This window comes from Cupressus sempervirens, chromosome 2, assembly GCF_028749045.1.
Source record: "Cupressus sempervirens isolate cs-2001-9-10 chromosome 2, ASM2874904v1, whole genome shotgun sequence".
Lineage (NCBI taxonomy): Eukaryota > Viridiplantae > Streptophyta > Pinopsida > Cupressales > Cupressaceae > Cupressus > Cupressus sempervirens.
The window spans coordinates 709,076,485-709,099,882 of NC_143119.1; the positions used below are offsets into that span (position 1 = coordinate 709,076,485).

At 33.0% G+C, this 23,398-nt stretch overlaps 1 protein-coding gene across 1 annotated transcript in view; it reads left to right on the plus strand.

Moving 5' to 3' along the window:
- Nucleotides 1-987: 987 nt before the first annotated feature.
- Nucleotides 988-23,398, plus strand: part of LOC149575342 (origin of replication complex subunit 6-like) — a 45,219-nt gene continuing 22,808 nt past the window's right edge. The window contains exons 1-8 of the mRNA XM_089816026.1: nucleotides 988-1,095; nucleotides 1,207-1,253; nucleotides 1,624-1,728; nucleotides 3,443-3,523; nucleotides 3,935-4,046; nucleotides 4,358-4,420; nucleotides 4,576-4,662; nucleotides 5,159-5,266. Coding sequence (XP_089672152.1) covers nucleotides 988-1,095; nucleotides 1,207-1,253; nucleotides 1,624-1,728; nucleotides 3,443-3,523; nucleotides 3,935-4,046; nucleotides 4,358-4,420; nucleotides 4,576-4,662; nucleotides 5,159-5,266 — 711 coding nt within the window. The remainder of the gene's footprint in view (nucleotides 1,096-1,206; nucleotides 1,254-1,623; nucleotides 1,729-3,442; nucleotides 3,524-3,934; nucleotides 4,047-4,357; nucleotides 4,421-4,575; nucleotides 4,663-5,158; nucleotides 5,267-23,398) is intronic.

The window sequence follows — 23,398 nt, forward strand, 5'->3', positions numbered from 1 at the left end:
AGATTTCAGGTAGAGCATGTTAAAGAACAGGCCCCTTCCCAGCAACAAGAATCAAGTCCCCAAGAGTCCTAGGATGGTGGAGCTTCTCATATCTAGGTTGAATTTCCATTGCCTCCTATTTTGTCAAGTCAACAAGAAGAGGGAGAGATTCTAGAGACATCCATTCCTCCAGTACATGAAGAGCCCACTTCTTCTATGGTTCCATACAAAAAAAAGAGGATCAAGGTTAGAATGAATAAGAGGCAAAGAGTTCATAAAAAATAGTGCCTAATCCATCTATTCCTGAGACCATTCTAGAGGAAGAATCAAATGAGGGGGAGCAAGTGGCTCTACAAAGGAGAACTCAACTGGCAAAAGCCATAGAATTGGAAAGAAGGGAGAGTGCCACAAATACCCTACCACCTACCCAAGAAAAAATGGTAGAACTCTCTTCTTTAGAAGATGAAGTACAATGATGGGTGAATGAGCAAAGGGAGCAAGGTGATGATGTTCTCTCCATCCCTAATTTTGATTTTATGCCTATGGGTACATAGTTAGTTGGAGATAAGATCAGAGATACCCATACAGATGAACTTCAATAGCAAGATTAGATGTAGATGCCACCCGAGACACAAGGTCCTCATCTCACTCCTCCATCTCCACCTTAGGTCATGATCACTAGTACATTTGACCCTATTTTTTGACCAAAAATTTTGACCATCTATTAAAATGGGGTCAAATTGGTCAGAATAGGCAAGAAAAAATGTCTTTTTTTAAAAATTCATGCCTGTGTTGGTCAAAATTTCAACCAACATGGGCTTGTTATGTTAAAATCAATTTTTTTAAAAATTTCACGCGGGTTGATTTGCGCAGGTTGCGAGTGGAACTGTAGTTGGTCCATTTGGAGGATGAGCTCGTGAACTACAGAGGGTGAGAAGTCCTTTGGTTGCAGTGGCTGAAAGAGGGTAACATTCATTTCCCAACCATACATTGTAGAGAAACGTGGATATGGATGGGCTGGGAAGAAAATTGGGCCTTGCAGAAGACAACAAGGTTATCGAGAAAGCTGAGGAGCTAAGATGTAATGTACATTTTAATTCTCCCACTTTTGTTGTGGTATGTTTATCTAAGAAATGCGTCAAATTTAGTGCAATTTTTATCATATGGAATGCAATTTACTGGGAATATTCATCATTGAGCCTTTTTTTAACCCCTTTTCATCCACAGAGTGAGGTTTGCAAATTGGTTCTTTGCTTTGAACTCGCTGCTACAATGTAATTTTTCTTGAATCTTATTCAGATGGGTTCATCTGATTTTACATTGAAAAGGATCAAGTCATTTCTCAAATTTATAGCATAATCCTTACAACAAAGATCATACCACATGCCGGCAGTGAGATAATATAACACTAGGTTGAATCTTATTAATGTCATCTATCCTTGCCATTACACTGCATTCCTCAGGATTGGATCTATGTTGTCTAGGAAGAAATAATTTAACAAGAGGAGAAATTGTTCCTTGAACATTAGATGATTCCCATTTCTTAGCCTTCATGGATTTCCAGTTCTCATTCTTAATGATTTTATTAGAAAAATTGCAACAATGACATTTAATTTGCAATGATTGAATGCATTGTTTGTATAGATTACAAGTGCCCTTTGATAGACAGAAGGCCATTAGGCTAAGTGGAATTTCTGAGAAGGCATATACCAGATCCTTAAATGCAATGCAAAATGCACTTGGAGTTAGGTAGGTTAATTATCTAAATTGAATCAGTTACTTAGGTAGGTTAATTATCTAAATCAAATCTAAAGATAGGACTCTTTGGGTAGACCCAATCAATCTAAGACGTTTGAATGAATCAAATGATTTTCATATGACTTGAATGTGTAGATGTGACATTTGGGGAAGGGGGCTAATAAGTGTAAACCTGAGATATATCATGTCTACCATGAATGTGATGTGATTACAATGAATACTTTTCTGATCTTTAACAAATTGACTCTATTTCTCTAAGTGATCATTCAATGATCAAACTTGGTGAAGATGAAAAAAACCTTATCAAAAACAATAATAATGGGCCCTTTATCAAATGGCTTTCTCTTCATGATATTTTAATGGTTTTTGATTCGTCAAGGCTTGTGCTATTGTCCATTGTCTTACTATATTATAAGTGATGAAGATGATTGCTTGCATCCAAATTCATATAGGATGGTTTTGTTTTTTATTTAAAGTTGGTTATAATGCATATATTGGAGATATGCCTCTTTTGATCTTATAGTCAATATCATTGAGAAATATTTGGTTTTGCAATGGTGATGCATCCTGAGGATTTGTAAAAAGTTTTAACAAATATTCAGTAGGAAATTTTGAGTATAGATTGTATAAGTTAATAAAACAATTATATATATAATATCATTTTTTTCAATACGAATTATATATTTGTATTATGAGTTGTCTAATTTTTTTACCTACCTGACTCCAAGTTGAATGATTTTGAACAATCCTACTAGACTCAAGTTTTGTTTCAAGCTTTGGACCTCAATATCATAAGAGATAAAAAAATCATGCTCTTCAAGATTTTTGGCAAATAAATACTTTTTAATCTTTGACTCTTAGAAAAAGAATTTCAACCTAAAACTCATGATCATATATCAAATAACTAAAAGAATTATGTAAATTTAATATAAAACCTTCCAACAACAAAAATAAATAAATAAATTAGTGATTAATTATTATAAAATATTATAATCAAATATATGTTTTAAACCATACTAAAATTCTAAGAAACCTAAAATAGACATTTAGATTGCCCAACAGAGGTACTTGTAAAATAAGAGTTTTTGCTCAAGAAAGATTTCATTTCAACAATATTGTATATAAAATATGAGGAATCAATTGAAAACTATATACAATAAAGAAAGCATTGGCTTGATCAAAGCATAATCAGAGCCATTTCTTACTCTTACTAGTAACACTTTTTATAATTACAGCATATAAAACATACTAGCTTTCCCAAATCTATTTGGGCAATTGAAAGATTTATGAAATGCTAATTAATGTCATTTTTTGAAAATGGAGTAGAATAGCACAAGAGCAAGTGTGACAGCAGTGACAAAAATAGTTGTGGGCAATTTGGCATTGAGAATGCTGGCCCATTTCACCATTATAGCTGCTACAGGCACTGTTACACTCATTACTATTGTTTTTGATAAGGTTTCTTTCATCTTCAACAAGTTTGATCCTTGAATGATCACTTGCAAAAACAGAGTCAATTTGTTAAAGATCAAAAAAGTATTCATTGTAACCAAATGTCACGTCTACACTTTCAAGTCATGAAAATCATTTGATTCATTCAAACATCTTAGATTGATTGGGTCTGCCCAAAGAGTCTTGTCTTTAGATTCAATTTAGATAATTAACCTTCTTGACTCCAGTTTGGATGTCTTAAATTGAATGCAAGGCCAAAGTTGGACATCCGAGAACTTGGGATCCAGTTTGGATGTCTTAGATTGATTGGGTCTGCCCAAAGAGTCTTGTCTTTGTAAGTTCCATTTTCCTTGACTTAGTTTTCAGCTCTCAAATGGTCTGTTTACTTAAACTTTGGACCTTTTGCAACTTACTGGTCAAATATTTATATAGTGCTCTATGGAACTTGAGAAACTAGGTTTCCTTAGTTTAGATTTCAAGATCCACATGGTTTGTTTTCTTGGATTTCCAATCTTTTGAAATTTATGGCTCAAAGTCTTATAGTATGCTTTGTGCTTGGGGAAATTATTAGGGTGGGTATAATGATTTCATCAGTGTAAGGCCTAAGGGCATACCAAATGAAATCCTATGTTCTTATACTTTGACCTTGAGCTCTCTGATAAGTTTGGGGTTAGCATATGATCTTCGAGTCTTGTCAGCCCAAAATCATGATCAAATATGCAATTCTAATATTAACCTTATATAGATACAAAGAAAGATTTATAGCTGCTCTACCAGAGTCCAGAAGATCAAGTGCTTATTATGGTCATCCAGTGTTCACTGCAGTAGCTTTTTACCTATGTGCAAGAAGAAATAAGGTTTGTTTGTACTTGCATACTTCAAGCTTGTTATTAGGCCAATAATAATCCTTTTATTTTGTAGTCAATATGAATGAAGGATATAACCTAGGAGCAGTTTTTTTCTCTTTTCCTTTTTCTTTTGGGTGAACAACATAAACAAAATTCAAACCCTTACTCTTGTGTTTCTTTTTATCATCACACATATAAAAATGCTACAGTAATGGCCTCAAGTTAGTCTTCTCTAAACTTTGGTTTCTTGTTTATCCATATACCCACCCTAAGTTCTAGAACTTGCTATGCAAAAACCTAACTTATTTATTTGGATGTAGTTAAAAGTTGATAGGATGAAACTGATCGAGATATGTGGTACATCAGACTTTGAGTTTTCAAATGTGAGTGTTCTTTTTGGGTGCATAGAAATCTTGAAGGTTTTGTAATATTATTCACATTGTCAATTTGTAGATGCTAACTAAATCAAACAAGGAAACCATCTCGATGATTTATGTTTGTTCTTAACTGTATATATATATAAAACTATTTGGGCTAGGTTGCAACATCTATGAATGATCTCTATTTCGATGTTGTGGGAATTGCCAAAGAAAAGAAGGATCCGAAATCTATGAAAAACAATAGAGTTGTGTTTTCTTTAGAGACTATTTTGTTTATGTGATGAAATTGATTTTTTAACCTTTGCATATTTTTTATATATGGCAAGTTCTTTTCATTAATTATGGTCAAGTTTAGACTAGGTTCATTCTTGTTACTTAATAGATACATTCTTATATTTTTGTGCTTGCTTGGTGCTGAAAAGTTTGAAAGATTATTTCGGGCTTGTTTACATTGTAATGATTATGGCCTTTAAAAATTTCTCCTATATAAAATTCATATGGGTTGGCATATCTCAGATCCTTATTGTTGAAGATTTCAAAGTGCATTGTACTCTTACATCTTAAATTGGTTTGACAGACCAGCTGCATAATCATTTTTCTATTCTTTACATGGTTGAATTTATTTTCACACCATCTTTAACTGTTTCTTAGGTTCACATTGATTTAGTATGGAAAATTGGAACAAAAGCTTGGTCTAAATTCTGGTTGTTATGATTGTTGTAGGCAACTAAGTGTATTGAGTGTGTATGGACAGAACTTTTGGATGCATTGTCAAGCAAGAGAATACGTGAAGACGAGGCAAAATCTGACAATAGTGGCAAATCAATTGATGATGAATATGAACTTGAGGTAACTCGGTTCATATATTATACCTAAAAGTTTATGAAGTTATTTTTATATATTTGATGTTATTTCAATGTGGATAGACATGCAATGCATTTCTCATATAATAATTAATAACTAAGGATGTAAAATCAACTTAGCTGCATTGTTTTATGTGAAATAATCTGTTTCTTAGTTAAGCATTAGTACATGAGTGTTTCTTTTATTGATGATTGGAAGCACAAGCTTATATTTCTGCATGGTTGAAGGATGTTGTAGTTAAACATAATAATATTTTATTGTAACTATAGTAACATTCCATTTGCATGGTAGTGAAATGGTGTAGGAAAAGTGTAAGTGGAATTCGAATATTCACATCCAATTAAAACACAAGGCAAAAACTTGGGGGTTAACTAAATAAAACACTAGCTCTTATAAAAAAGCTACATTATGTTCTGAGAGCTTGACAGAGCTGATCTGACTGCATTTTTTGTATCCCTTGCCTAGTTTCCTAATTTAAATTGCAATCTGGATTACTATGAGATTTTCATATGTTGCCTTTATTGTGAAAACCTTGCTCTTGGATAGTTTAGCCTTTTTGAAGATGACACCAAAATAGTTTAGTTCAATAGTCGATGTTGAAACAGTTAAACTTAGAGCTCTATACAATGACATTGCCACAAAAATCCAAGGAAGTTTGTGTCAAATGTCCTTTGCAAGCTAAAAGTTCTAAGCCTCCCTTGGATGTTAACCTTACTCTTGATTTTGATTATGTGAATACAAGAAAAAGAGAGGGCTGAATTGTCGAGGATATAATTGGCTAGATTGGCTATGATGGGGCAGAATCTAGCTCTCAACATTGTAGAAAAAGGCTTCCCCATCTTAGTTTACAATCAGAGCCCAGAAAAGGTAGATGATATGGTAGATAGAGCCAATCTAGAAGGCAATCTGCCAGTAAAAGGTTTCCATGATGCCAAGGAATTTTTGCTCTCAATCTAGAAGCCCAGAGTCATAATCCTTCTAATCAAAGTAGGCCCCCCCCGTGGACAAATCAATTGAGACTCTAGTTGCCCACATGGAAGAAGGGGACTGTATTGTGGACAGTGGGAATGAATGGTATGAAAACACGAAGAGAAGGCAAGAGTAGGCAAAGAAAAGGGGGCTTCTATATTTGGGCATGAGGGTTTTAGGGGGTGAAGAGGGTGCTAGGAATGACCCTTCTCTTATGCCTGGAGGGTCATATGAGGCTTACAAGTATATTGAGGATAAAATTGTTAAGATCGCCGTGTAGGTGGATAGTGGCCCTTTTGTTACCTATATTGGAAAGGGTGGATCTGGCAATTTCATCAAGATGGTGCACAATGGGATCGAGTATGGTGACATGCAACTTATTGTAGATGCTTATGATGTGCTAAAGTCTGTAGGTAAGGAAATTCAAGATTCAATTATTTCTCACTTTCTATGAGTGCATTTTTTTGGTGGGTGATATGATCTACTGAAGTCTGTAGGTAAAGAAAGTTAAGGGTCAATTTGGTTTCAATTTTGCAATCCTCTCATCTGTGGTCATTATTTATGACAATTTGGAGTTGTAACTTTCCAACCCATCATCCTAGGTAGAAGATGATTAGGATCATCCTTCATATTTAGATGAATTTATAAAATGTAAATCCCAATTATCAAGGAAATCCTGTCTAAACTTTCATCAAATTGAACTGATGCACACAATTCCTCACAAACAATAAAAAATAGTTACAAAAGCACCAAAGAATCTGAGTAGATTTGGATCAAACTTTGATATAGTTAAATTCAATATTCTACCTTAACATTCACCACTTTCTTCCCTTATTATAAGATCCAAAAAGGCATCCTTTGTGTGGTTGCAGATTTTTTGCATACAAGACAAGTGGAACCTGCTTTATGATAGCAACTATACAATCTCCATGAAATAAAAACTATATTGTAATCTTATCAAAATAAAAACGTTATTCCAATATCAATTATCTAGGAGCAGTTTTTACAACTTGAACCCAATTTCTAACTAAATCCATCTTTAGAAACACCATATTATGATCTTCAAAACTCTGCATTGGATAACTGCTGCCAACCTTAATTGTGATCGAAAGGAGATCGATGCTTCTATATCGAATCCTCAAAATCTTGAAGTATTGAATTGCTTGGTTTAAGATAAAATTATTTTTTGTTTAAGATGTGCCAACTTGACTGCTTACCATTTCTTGAATCCATGCCAAGATAGCCAAACTTAGACTCTTTTATATTCTAGTATTTTTTCACTTTCTTTATTTTGAATTTTTTTGGACATTTGGGTGGTTCAACTTGAAGGTGGATTAGCTGACTTGCTGCATGATTGTATCATGCTTTTTTCCTCTTTCTATTCATACATATCAATAGTTTTAAGATGTAGATCTTTTGGCAAATCCAGAGGAAATAAGTATCACTGATCGATTTCTGTGGAATCTTGTATTGACAAGCATTCTTCATTGTAATTTGTTACATTAGCCTTTTTCAAATCAATCCTTTGGCACATACACTATAGTAGATCACCAACTATGTTCTACCTTTTTTTAGCATTTGAGCCTTCTCTTAACAGGTTTTAGTATTTGGTCACTTCTAAATATCCTTTTTCATGGTTCCAAAGAAATTCTTCATCCCTTAAAAAATAGTTCTGCTGTGTCAACTCTTTACAAGAGTGGGTATACACCATTTTCAAAGGGACATACTTAGTGAAGCAATTAACTAAATTGTTAAAGTAAATTATGCATACAACCATTGCCATAGTCTTCATTTATATCTAAGGAAATAGTGCAACAACTTTCCTAGCATTCAATGAATCAGTTTTCATTGCTCTTAAGCTTGAGAATAACATCCACAACTACACTGTGGTCATGCTCATGGCTTCTTTCATAAATTATACCAAGCATGACTCATAATTTCATTTCTCCTTATAAGATGCATCTTTGTGGTATTCACAAGCTACAGTGTGAGCTTATGCTTGATAGCAATCCAAAGCTTAAATTGGCCTCCTTTATGACAAAATGGATGGAACCTAAGTGTAATAAGTTGATAGTGGAAGCCATCAATAAGAACTATGCTGATATGGATGAGTACCCTATCACCACTAAGCTTCAGGTCATTATTTGGTGTTTTCAATATAAGAAGGATATATTTTGCTTGATTATCAATTTACATCTGCCAATTAATTTTTGATGACAATGGTTTCATGAATTGTTTGTAAAAACACATTTGAAATGTGAGATTGATAGATCTTTTAAAATATTTTCCTATTTTTAGAAAAGAAATGCTCTACTTTATTGTATGTATCTTATGTAGAAATGTAAGATAAAATCGTTAGATTGAGTGCATGAAGATATAGTTTTTTTGGAGATGTAATGGTGTTTAAATTGATTTTGTGCATTGGGAATTTCATAACCGGTGTGTGAATATTAGTTCAATTCTCTACAATACTGATCATTTTTTCAAAGTCAAAATAAATAAAATTGTTAACGGGACATATGTCCAAGTTTTCTAATGTTGAAAGTAAGAACTTTTTTATTATGATTACAACCATGAGCATGATTCTAGGCTGTAGGAAATGACTGTAGGTGTAATGGTGGCATCATAGGTTGCCTCCAAATCAGGTGTAATTGTGGGAGCTTGAGTTATCAAAGTCAAGTAGGAGAATGAGTATCCCAAGTCATTCATAAGGGGAGGGGCATCACCAACTAGATGCCCCACAACTAATGGCTTCAAGAGGGTTCTTTACCCTTCTAGTTAAGCTCCATACCTTTATCAGCTAGAACAAGCCATAGATGGAAGCCTGGAATAATAAGACCAAGCAAGAAGAAACCTACATGTTCTAAGGTAGTGCACAAAATAATCTTCTACTCTGCAAAACCCAACCCCAAATTATATTGTATTTCTAAGATTTTGGAAAAAGAAATGGACAAGCCTTCATAAAGGGAGAAATCCATTACTCAAGACTGCACTTGCTTCATTATATAAATAATGTGTGGCGAGAAGAGGAACATGTGAAAGCTAAGTAGAGTCTCCAAAATGAAATAAGACCTTCACATATGATGATAAAACATTCTAAAATCTTAACATTTTTCATACACATTGTCCAAAGACAACTGGTAGACAATTAGACCAGGTTAGTTCCATAAGCATTATAGGAAAGGACTCAAAAGAAACTATGTGAAAGTCCTCCCAATCAATGGAGGAGAGTGAAAATGGGTGCACTACACATCTAATAATCATAACGAGCACAATCACAGAGAGTGATACATGACCACTACAAACATGCTTTTAGCTTTTAGAGTCATTGTAGTTGCAAGGTTGTGTCTATGTGATTATGGGTTCAACTTCATCTTTCATAACTTATCTTTAGGACTCATAAGAATGTGTGTTTCCAACCATTTTTGTTGCCAATGATGAAAAAAGAGAATTGATATATGAATTACATAGTTGAGTCATGGTTGGTAGAGATGTAGCAAATGATAACAAAAGATAATAGATTTCTGAATTGCATATTTGCAAGCTAGGATTCACATAGATGCTTGTCTATAAACATTTTTCTTATAGAGGATAAGGAAATAGAATTAAATTGTAAATACTATATATAGTACAAAGAAAATTCCACTAAAGGGACATATATAGTTATTCACATAATATAATTATATTTGTAGCTTTTGAATATTTTTTTACAGAAATTATTATTTGTTACATTTTAGGAGAAAATCATAATTGTGTTGAATGTAGATATTATTCATGTGAAGGATTTAGCTTTATATAAATGTGTTTATTGATTATAATGTCTTTTTAAAAATCATAAATTAGAATCCCTTTCTTCATATGTATAAGATATATTTCATTAGAGATAATTTATGAGTTTGATTGTGTGTCCATTCATCCATCACACACAATCTAAGCCAAAAATTATTTCAAATCAACTAATATAAAGTCCTAAATTAAAAACTAAGGTAATTAAATTTTTTTAAGTAAAAAATATATTTTTAACTTTTCAATATTCTAATTTATTATAGATCATAGATTAATTTTCATTTTTTATATGAAATATTCTATCAATTAATAACTCATATTTTTGCTTATATATTTTATTTAGGAATAAATTTAGAATAACCATGCTAGTAAATATTTTGTATTAAGATCTTGAATAGCCTTTTTGTTGTAGATGGTGAAAAAAAATACAATAAAGAGGTCTCTTGATCCATTTTGGAATGATGAACTAACAATTGGTGTTCCATCTTCAACTCCAAAACTTGAAGTGGTATGATCTCTCAAACATTGACTTTCCTACTAATAGTAGATAAGTTAAATGTTTATGTGTTTTGAATTTTTTAGTAAAATAATTATCCAAATAAGATTTACTTCTAAACCTCATATAATTTTTTTCCTTTCATTAGTTTATAGTTTAGTCTGATTCAAGTAGTGCTTTAAAGAGCTATCAGCTGCCATAAGACCTTGAAAATAACATATATATTAATAGTCTTAATTATGTAACAAGCATATATAACTACATTTCTACTATGCCTCTTGTTAATTCATAGATGCTTGTCTTGGACTGGACAAGCCTATAACGGGATCTTTGTTTGAGAAAATATTTGCTCTTATCATGATCTAGCTTGCTTCCAAAATACCCTGGGATATAATTATCATTCAGTCTTCTTACAATCATAATTGATTCCTACTTTCAGTAACCTATACACTATATGCTGATATGATTAGTATAGAAAAAAATAAGGCCTTAGAAAAAAACATTTGCCTACTTGGCTTAGTTGTGGCTTATGGTTGTACACTTATGATACTATTCAATTAAGTTTCACAACTTTCATGGAATCATGTTTGTATAATTGTATTTTTCAAGGAATAGTGGCGATGGATTTGTGGGGTTGTGATGTAGGCAGGTCCAATACTAAGATTCTTCTTTCAGATTTGAGTGCTACATTATTTTATAGTCAACTCAAAGCTTAACATGCAATTTAATTGATCCCATTTGACATGAATTGTCATGGGAAGGACATATTTTATTGTTATAGCTTGCCATATGTTCTATATTTAATCATTACAGCCGCCAAATTTCTTGACCTGTTGATACTAGTCATCTACACAGGTATACTATTAGATAGGAAAGCAACTGAAACACATAAATGCAAGTCTCTGAAATTCATCCCATGCAATGCATTTGAAAGCAGGAAGAATCAAACTAGAGGAATATTATAACTATAATATCCCCTTGTAAGGTGTCTTAGAAATTTGAGTCAATAAATATGAATTCTCTACCCTTACTAGTTTATACCCACTTACCTTTATATTTTGCTAAAAATATATATATTAGATTGAAAATTTGATTATATATATATATATATATATATATATATATATATATATATATATATATATATATATATATATATTCCTTTATTGCACTCTTAATTTTGCAATTGTTGAGCACCAGGCTAAAAAGGAATGTTTATACTATATGGCCATTTTATTCAATGGCCTACTATCTATGTCACATGGGCATAGATATAAGAAGGGCATCGAACATAGATAGAACAATCTTTTATAAAACCCCAGATACAATACAACTGACATACAACATATGCCAAAAAATAGATGAGTGTAGACCATTTGATTAATTCAAATATAACCACTTCCTTCCCATCCCCCAACACACCAAATACACAAACAAGCATATCAAATATGGATTCGTATATGAATTAGCACAACTATCTACTTGCTTGACAATGAGCTCTCATCTAGGCCATATCACAATATCCTGATATAGGAACAAGTTGTCCGTGTGTCAAACAAATAAAACATTAAAAGAAAGCAAATTTGTTGCAAAAAAAATACATATAAAGCTAAAAAACTAAACAAATAAACAATAAATTGTTATATAATATAAGTCTCACTGACAACAAGCCTCACTGGAAATACAAGAGTCTTACTAACTACAATCAGGCCACCAACCCCTGCCCACTACTCAAAGAAGAATGACTAAAACATAGAGGGATACTCTATTTCATTTCAAAACAATAAATTTACTATCTCATATTTGTAACAGTCTGCATAATATTCTTAGATGTATTCAAAGATTGCAAAGAATGAAACTCTATAATTCACCCTGTAATTCACCAATCTTACACAAAAGCCAACAAAGTCTCTCAATGCAAAATTTACTATAACCTTCACAAACTTCTTTTTCCTTTAACATCAAACTCATTGCATCATATCTATAGAGATAAAAATTTTAACAAATGCATATACCTTTTTATTCTATCCATAAATTATTATTATTTTATTTGATGCATTCTCTCTCACAGACACACTCAGACCTTCATCATTTTCCATGTATTTCAAAAAATAGTAGGAAGAAACTATTATAGCAATAAATTTAACCAACAACTGAGTTTTCAAATTCTTCTAACAACATTTGACCATTCGAATCTGAAAAGAATGAACAAACATCGATTCAACTTCTGTCAATAAAAATTAATAGAGCTTCTGTTGAAACCTTACATGACCATGAGACTCTTCAACTACTAATTGTTGGAATTTGAAAATAATCAATGGCTATCCATTGATCTTTTGTTGAGAACTATTGGTTTTGATTGAAGGAACACTAATTATGAAAGACAAATTGTGCAAGGTGATCACCATACTTGTTATGATTGAAGGAACACTAATTATGAGGTTTGGTTACAACAGTGAGCAATCTGCCTAAACAATAGTATGTTTTTATGATTGGGATGAGTTTATTATGTTAATATAATGCTAAAAAATCTTTCATTTAGTTGAAACTTTGTTGGAGAGTCATATAATGAGCAAGCCCTAGTTAGATGAGGGTTTGTAAGAGCAATTTGGGGCTTTCATAGTTATAGGGTATATGAGACCGAATTGATTGTAATTTCTTTTGATTGGGGTTAAACAATACTATTGAAAGCTTGAGGGCCGGAAGCCACATATGTCACACACTTGTTCTGTAAAAGTGGGGTCAAATAGGCCAAAAACTAGTGACAGTCATCTATTGGGGACAGTTGATCCAAAACATCAATATCTAATTTTGAGATATGTTGAAATATAGCCGACTGGGTATCAGAATATGTGATTATGAGAGTCTTTTGGGACATCTGGGAGGAAAAAAAATGCTCACTAGAGACTTAATTGCAAATTAGGCCTAGTAGGACAACAAGTTGGGTTTACCAATGAAATAAACACCTAGAACTTTGAAAATAGAACTTCACTTGAACCACAATGAGTGACAATTCCACTTCCACTAGCCATGTGTTGTACAACTATCTAATGTAAAGAGATTTCTAGCAAATTGTGCAACAATAACATCTATGTTAATACACTCAAAGGTCATATCCCAATTCCTTGTCAACTCTTCATTATAATCAAGTTTCATACATGATAGGAGATCCTGAAAGTAATGGGGGTCTAGTATTGGAGACCTTAATGGGGTTGAGGGGCAGTGCCCTAGTGGGTTTTGTGCCGGGGGGGGGGGGGTGTTCATGATGTAGGACAGGGTTGAGGGACAGATGCCCTACCATAGAGTCCATATTAAGACTTTTGGAATTATATTTTTTAACAAACATTCTGTAGTACCAATGTCATGCTCACAGTTCCTTGTGAAGGATGAGTTTTTGATGTGGTGAGCTTGACAAGAAACTTTGATTGAAATAATAGTCTTCCAACAAAAAATTGGTGGGACCAGTATGAGAATGGTTGCATTTGTTAGTTTTTGACTCTATCAGCAACATGCAGTGAAGGATAAAGTGTCTACATGGGTTATCAAAAGACCCTTGTGCTTACAAACTTGAATGTTTATATTCACTGGAAATGGTTTCTTCGACTATTTTGAACTCTTTAAGGATCCAAGCACAGGCTCAGGTCACAGCTCCCCAAAAATTTAATGCATTGAGCTCAAGTAGCATTTTTTTGAAATGATATTCTTGCTTTTAAGAAAAAAGCTAAGATTGAACTGAATCTGCGTAGTCTTGCAGATTCTTATTTGTTAACAAACTATATAGGGAAAGACAATTCCATGGCTACATGAGTTACTAAGAGACTGTGGGGCCTATAAACTTTGAATATTGATCTTCATTAGAAAGTCTCTGACCTATAACAATGGTTGAAAGAGATTAGAAATTGTAGTCTAAGAAATTAGAATCTATAGTACCCATAAGAACATATGCATTTATCAGTGATTCCATGATTCATAGTCATGTTGTGACTGCATACCACCAGTAAAGATATTTGGGCAATAAAATATGTCCCTTAAATTTAACAAAATTTTTTTTTTGCATGATTTTGTAAACATAATGCTACCATTCTAGGAAAACCTCACAACCATGCTATAGCTATATAAGTACTTCTTCTAAGACCCTGACTGTGCATTTAACCAGAGAAAAAATCAAATCTTAGTTCATAATTATTCCTGAGCCGACTCTAGAAAACATGATGCCCCATGAAAGAGGCCTTGAAAAGAAGTCTCCATGATTTTTTCTTTTCTCGAGACTTCAAAGAAAAATAGTAGAACAGATGTCCAATAATGCCTCTTATAAATAATGTGGAAGAGTAACCTACTTGTAATCAATACAGAACTACAGTACACATAACAGACATTAAGCAAATACTAAATTGTTTTCTCTCCAGATTTCTATCACATAAGGTACAATTGCCTATAGGTCCATTCCTTGAGCTATCTACAGTCACCCTCTTGTGGAGGAGCGATGGATTGTTACATATGAGCTTTTCGAAATTACTCTTTTCTAAAATTATTTTCAATAAATAATAAATTGATTAGTATGAGATATTTTCCAAGAAAGTCAAATTGGGATATTGCTATCAGGATTCACTTAGGAAGGCCCAATGCTTCTGCGAGCATCACTTAGATGCAATGATTGTTAAGTGTTCCATTTATTCTTGTGTAAGATGGATTCTTGTGAACCACAACTCCTGCAACATGGTCAATGAGTTTAACTCAAAAACTATATAGTTAATAGCAATATCATAATTGTTTAAATATTTATTGTTTACATAAATCATTATGCATCTATATCCATTTGAAATTCCTAATCTATTTGCACAGATGAGGCTTCAGGGACTTGAAACATGTCATAAGGGGCATCTCTCTATAGCCATAGAGTTAAGTTAATTTTATTTTCTTGTTTAAGATTCTTTAGTTCCCTAAAATTTTCTTTGATTCAAAAATATTGTAGTCAATGCTGAGAAATCTGAAATATCAATTTTTTAAAGCATGTAACAAATTGAATGTGCACACAAACCTCGTTGCTTTTGCTTCTTGTATAGTATTTCAGTAACAAGTATGGTAATGACTTAAAATACTACCACTGCTTTCATTTTTGTTGCTCCTCAATGATTTGCTACTACTTTTTGAGCTAGCAAGTGTTGGTTCTTTGGATCACGTGATTTGCATAAGTAGCTATGAAGACGCTTTACAATTTGTTTAGCCCTTAAGCTTGAAGTTCAAGCAAAATGAATGATCTCATGTAGGATGGCATCCATAAACTGAAATTGATTATTCTCTACCCTATTTAAATTTGAAGTGAAGTCTTTTTAGTAGAATTACATAATGAATTATCCCAATTTTATTCTTTGATAGTTAAATTTGGCTCATTTCTGAACAGTGCTTAACATAAAAGTTACTTTGACAGGTCCCTTTCATAGTGCATATTGATCATAGAACTGAAAAGTATGACTTGATTGAGACTTTGGAGATGATATGTTATATGCAATGGTATCACAAAAATTTTCAGATTTAAAACATCTCTCAGTATCTGAATAAATGATTCAGTGACCTTATAGAAAGAAATGAATCATATAGTAGTATGCTTGTGCTATCACCTGTTCCATGGTGAGATCATTGTAGTTGCTGCATTTTTTTCTTACAATGTAATTATGTCCATCATAACTTTTGAAGGCTTTTGGAGGTATCAGAAATAAATCCTCATAGTACATTGAATGATTATCTTTGTATGTGCAAAAATATTCATAGACATTCTATTGTGTATGTGATTGTTTATTAGGGTGTTGACTCTATAATGGTGGATTTCACATCTATCTTTCAATGAGAATATTTCATATACTAAATACATAACAACCATGGCCCATGCAAAGAACATTACAATGGAAGCTAAACTAGGGCGACTATCAGGTACAAAAGATAATTTGACAGTTGAGGAGTATGAGGCAAAGCTTATAGATTTGATCTAAGTGAGATGATTAAAGGATTCATATTTTTATAATCCTTCATATCGCTTACTACTATGAGGAATCATGTAAAGCATTTTGTAACTATTAGTCATTACATTTGAAAAGATTAAGTTCTACTCAACCTCTAATTTACTTCATGCATTTCAGGCTTTGCTAAAGAATTTTGTACATATTTTTACCGAAAAAAGTGCTTCAGGCTCTTTAATAAGATAGTATAGCAACATCTATAATGTTTTTAATCTGAATGGATTCCAAAAATAATTTAAATAAGTTTCTAATTTGTTTTCTGTTAATGATTTTAATGATGCCACTCTAACTTTTAATTTGTTTTGTGCTCGTGATGTTATTTTTTATTATTTTTCCTTTTGTTGTTGTCAAAAGCTCGGTAAATTCTTGAACGGTTTTGTAATTCAAAGTTGTGTGGTTTTGTATTTGACTAGGCTTTTTATGCTGTTCTGCAAAGCTGGGTTTCAAAAAAGTTCAATAGCAGATGGTAAGAAGGCATTTTTGTCCATTTATTGCATTGCACTTTGAAACCTATTGATCTATAGACCATTTCATTTGTTTCAAATTTCAGTTCTAATAAGGATTGGGGATTTGTTAATCTATGTTGAAATGTGTAATAAATGATTATGTGGGCTTGAAATGTTGAACACAATTTTGTAGTGTGGTTCTGTTTCTAGTTGCAATAACTTTCTATATCACCTGGTGGTTTATTCAATTTTTCGATGGTTTCTTTAAACCAATATATGTGAGGTTGGGACTAAACATATTTGGTATGATTCTCAAATTCCTCTTCCCTAATTTCAGTTTTCAAGCCTAGACTTAATGAACAACTTCGTTGCAAGTAATGTTGTATTGATTTTTATATGTTATGTGCTTTGTGCTTGCAATATAAATTTGTGTGGGTAGATATAGATTAAAATTCATGCAAGAATGGAATCAGGCTTAAGTCATTCCATGCCACTTTTTTAGTAGGCTTAATATGGTTAATCATTCAATTATTGTCTTTTGTAGAACAAGATGCATTTTCAACCATCTTAGACAGTGAAAACTATGCATATTCCTCCCAATGCCCTAATGTGTTCTCTTGTATGCATTTTCATATATTTGCAACATGTTAGTCATAAAAGAATGAAATTGTTCTTAAGCCATTCCATGTAACGTCCTTTTTCAACTTAATACTGTGAGATTTCCTGGGCAACCCTTAGTTGATGACTGGGACTGTCTCAAAACAATGGCGAGTCCTTAATCTCCACACCTACATTTCTCTTTATGGTTCCTAATAGTGAAAACAACTTAATTACAAGCACACAAGGTCTAGTTCATTCAATACAAGAATATAAGAGGACTCTTTGAGTATGATGCTATTATTGCTTGCTGAGATTTGTTGAGATTATGTATTAAGCTCAAGTACACTTGAACTTAAGACCTCCCAAATGAGAAGCTCACAATTTATTGTTTGGTAAATCCAAGATGGCCATGCAAAGACAAGGGTTTTGTGGATGATATTGTCAGTGAAGTGTTCATCTAAGCTCTTGACAATTGCCACATTTCCATCACCCAAGACATCCAAACCAGAAAATTGCTCAATTTCTTCAGTAAACTTGCTATTATTATCTATAGGCATATTAATGAAGAAGCATATTGGTTATTGTCAGTGTTTATGACCCTTTGATTAGTTACAGTTGATATTTTTTAGGCATTCTATAAAATAGTTCACATGCCTTGCGTATGATATGACATTTTGCATGCATCCTGCACTCTCTCATTCGACTGATGATGGATTATGAAGAGTGATCTGAAATGATGACGCTAAATAATACACTCAAATCCAAAATAAAATTTCATTACAAATGGATTGTGGAAATTTGATATTGTTGATTTTGCATGCATGTCTACCAGGACAATCACAACTTAAACATATAAAGTTATGATTGTCCTGGTAGACATGCATGCAAAATCAACAATATCAGATTTCCACAATCCATTTGTAATGCAAGTTCATTTTGGATTTGAGTGTGTTTTTTAGTGTCATCATTTCAGATCACTCTCCATAATCCATCATCGACCGGATGAGAGAGTGCAAGATGCATGCAAAATGTCATATCATACACAAGGCATGTGAACTGTTTTATAGAATGCCTAAAAAAAAATTTACACCTAGGCGTTGGTAGAAATTTCTACCTTCATTGGTCAAAATTTTTGACCTTTATTGGTCAAAATTTCTACCTTCATTGGTCAAAATTTTTGACCTTCATTGGTCAAAATTTCTACCTTTCTTGGTCAACATTTCTACCTTTCTTGGTCAAGATTTTCTACCTTCTTTGGTCAAAATTTCTACCTTTATTGGTCAAAATTTCCACCTTTCTTGGTCAATATTTTCTACCTATATTGGTCAAAATTTCTACCTTTATTGGTCAAAAATTTCCTCTTTTATTGGTCAAAATTTCTACCTTCATTGGTCAAAATTTTGGCCAATTCTAGGCAAAACTTGCACTATGGCTATGGGAGTTTTTCGACCAAAGTATTGGTCAAAATTTTGACCAACCAACAAGTTGGTTGAAATTTTGATCGAAATTTTTTTGATCAATGAGTTGGTCAAAGTTGGTCAAAGTTTGGTCAAAAAATGGGTCAAAATTTCAACCAATAATGGTCGAAAAAGGGCCTCAAATGTAGTAGTGGATGGTAGATAAGGTTTTAGTAACACCTCCACCTTCAAGTTCAAAAGAAGAACATGTTCAAAAGGAACCATCATTACAAAGGTAACTAGAACCAAGGGTTACTGATGAGCCATCAAAAGAGGCACATATAGTAGAATGTGTACAATAGCCTTCTTAGGAAGTTGAGGATCAAACTACATGATCTATAGAAATTGAGACTATAGAACAAGAATCCTCACACTAGGAGACTCCAAGAAAGAACAATAGAGGGAAGGAGGTAGTTGAACACATCCCTTCATCATCTAGAGCCAAGGCTATAGAAATACATATCCCAAAATGGTTTCGAAAGGAAATAATGAGAAGTGCCAAGCATCAATTCAATGCTTCAGAGGATGATATTTGTAACATTGCAGAGATCTTGAACAAGCCTAAGTCTCCATTACATGATGTAATGCCATTTGTGTTCATCACTACTACATAGAACCATGACTTATTTGCACAAGTGGCTCACCCTCTTGAAGGTACAAATGTAGAAGCTATTAGTCTTGAGGACTATGAAGTGAAAGATATTATGTTAGGAAAGACTACATGGGATACATCCTAAAAAATGATGACTATGGGAGTCAAGGAGGTTCTCAACCATATGGAACAGGATGAGATTGAAATCAGAACACTTCCAAGGCAAGTTGAGATCCTAAAGGGAAATCTAGCTGAAGTTATTGGTCCTCTTTATTCTGAACACCTTGAGGAGACTTTGAATACCATTCTTAGAGAAGGGGAAGGTGTATAGATCAGTACTTTTTTGAGAGGTTTTCAAAATTGGTGAGAAAGCCTTGAGGATAAAGGTTTCAATATAATCATTGGAAGTTTGAAGTTATTGCATGCTACACAAGAGAATGTTGATAAGATCATGGCAATTTTGAGGTAGGACTTCAGTATCATGGATGAGGTACGAGCATGGAGCAAGGATTTACAAACTCTACAAGCCATAAAAGAGAAAAGGTACCATGTTTTGATTGATGTATATACCAGAGAGGAGTTAGACATGATAGATGATTGGATAAAAAAGATTGTGGATGGAAATAAAGTGATGGAAACATTGCATGATGAGATACATAGGCTCAAGGACCAAGCTCGAGAGCAAATTTTGGAAGCAAAAAAGTTGTATAATGATACATGGTTGGATATTTTTGAAGATGAAGAATGAGAGAAGCTATTGCCAGTTAAAGTAGTCATGGAAAATTTTAGGAGGACTTTGGAGGAAGCATCCAGTGATAAAGACATTAGACAAGTCTTCAGGATAGAGGAAGCACTGTTAGAGTTGGACACCAAACTAGAAGATTTTTCAGAGACTCAAATTGAGGTGGACAACTATAGATAGAAGGTCAAGGAAAAGTATGAGGCTTTGGATCTTCTAGATGCTGCTAAGATTACTAAGATTATAGAGAAATTCAAGGGCAAACATCCAAACATAGCTTTAGGATAAAGATGATCAAAACCCAAATGCTAGAATTTCAATGTTGAAACTTAGTAAAATTTTAAGATTTTGACCCAGTCAAGGTCCGCAGGTCCATAGCTCTGTAGGTCCATAGGTTCACAGGTCTGTAGCTCTGCAATTCAGAGGTGCATTGACAGTTGACTACCAGTTCCAAAAATAGTACTTTCCATGCATCAGGAGCACATTCTGATGGCAAGTTAACTCTGACACACACCTAGTGAAGGGGCAACTTCTATTTTTGGTGTCTCCATGCACTTCCACCTTGACTGATGGATTCCTCCTACTTTCTCTCTCATGTTTTCTCTATTTTTGATATGTAAAGGGCTCATACATCCAATTAATGAATAAAATATGGATGGAGTCCCTCTAAGCATGAGTTAGATTGTAGTTTGTATGTATTTAGTTTGTTGAAATGTTTTAAAAATATTTTATTGCATCAAGATATCTCTCACTCTCAACACAATTTGAGGAGATGATTTCTTATAAATACCCCATTGTAAAATATAAGAAGAGCCACCATTATTATGTAATAAAATTATGCTTTTGGTGCTAGCCTTCAAAGTGTAGTTATTCTTCCCTAAATGTGTCATTATTTTATGGATTTTATTCATGAGATTATGATTGAGCCAAAGGTTTATTGTTTTGTTTTTGGTTGCGCGATCTTTTAGTTCTAGTGTTTGCTATAGATATATGAATTCCGCTGACATAACAAGTTTGAGAAGAGATCACCCGATTGTGTCTACATAGCTTTTTATCTTGTATGAGTACACTTTCTATGGCCTTGTGATTTGATTAAGAGTGAAACATCATTCAATTTGTTAAATATTCTCATCAACGATTGCATCAGTGGATTCTAGGAAGCACTACTCCTATTTTCATTGGTTTCCTATCGATTTCTTTGAAGGTTTAACTCGCAGGATGTTGTGTCCTATAGCTTATGTCCATTTAGGAATTTCAATTTCAAGTCATTTACTTTCATGTTATTTTTCTTTTAGTTTTTTTATTTTATTTGCTAATCCCTTATTAGAATAGGACCTCATAGTAGCTGCATTGTTAGAGTTGCATTCATTGGAAAATAGAAAATACAAAAATATTGTTCTTTTGGTGTGATATTTTAAGACAATAGACAGATTTACTTCAACTCTAAGATAAAAGAGTTTTAGAACCAGCAAAGGCCTCCTTGTGAACACTCACATTTATCTTCTACTGAGTAGATTTTGGTACATCACAAGAAAAATACTGAACCTTGGAGAGGATCCTTAAAAAGATTTACTTTTCAAGAGAGGAATTACACAATGGATTCCTACAATTGACCTCATGCAAAATGAACACCCAACATGACTGATTCCCATATCTCATTCTTGATGATCATCTCCAATTCTTCTTTCATAGCTTTCTTCCAATAGTCATTTTTACATGACTCATCTATATTCTTTGGTTCTACTTGAGATATCAGACATAGCTCTTCATTTATATTTCTAGATGTCATCACATCTTATCTCTACTGCCAATGATCTTCTCCAAATGATTCTTTGTCATATTCTTACCAAAAGTAGGAGTTTTTATCTCAACTCTTAGCTCTATTCTAGGTTCCAAACTTTGTTCTTACCTTAGCTCTCCTTCATTCTACAAATCATTGTTAGTCTCAAAGAATACTTCATCATTCCTTGGTTTAGTAACAACAACATTCTCATCATCAGAATTGTAGTCAACTATTCTTTCTTGTATCCTAAATTTATCATCAATTCTTGCATTTTCAATTTCAGAAATAGTCTTTGTCTTTAGATTATAACATCTATAAGCTCTATTTCAATGAATAACCAAGAAACATACCTTCATCACTTCTAGCATCAAATTTACCAACATCATCATCTCTTTTGATATAACATTTCCTGCCAAAAATTATGAGATACTTAACTATAGGTGAGTGACCAAACCATAGTTCATAAGGGGTCTTGTTTGTGTCTTTCCTAACCCATACTCTGTTCATAGTGTAGATTACTATATTCACAACTTCTTTCCAAAATATCTTGGATACATCATTCTCAACTAACATCGCTCTTGCTATTTTTGTCACTAACCTATTTCATCTTTCTATAATGTCATTTTTTTAGGGTTTCTATGAGCTAAAACTTATCTTTTGATTCCATTATCTTCATAAAATATGTTAAAATCACTTGAAGTAAACTCTCCTCCTCTATTCGATCTTAAACATTTAATCTTCATACCTAATTCATGTTGGAAATATAGATGAAGTAACTAAGAGGGGAGGGGTGAATTAGTTACCATAAAAATAATTCCAAATATCCCTTAGATTTCTATAATATTTACTTACTGCTGATACTCGATAAATAGTGTAGGAATATTGTAACTCAATAGGTTAACTAATTACTGATCATTTAGAATTCATAGTTATTATTATGCTTACATTGGTTAAAATAAATGAACACAAGAGACACCAGATTTAACGTGGAAATGCACTATGGGAAAAACCACCCAGTAACTAGTCACCAATTTTCACTCTTCTGAAGTGAGTCCTGTTAGGATCCAACCCTATTAAAGGTTACAATGCACACTTTTAGGTGTGACCTTGTTAGAGGATTTAATCACCCTGTTAGGAGTGGCCTGGTTAGAGGTCTTTAGAACAATTCAACTGAACTGTCACCTTGTTAGAGGATTTACAAAATGGGTGTTAAACCAACTCTGTTAAGAGATTCT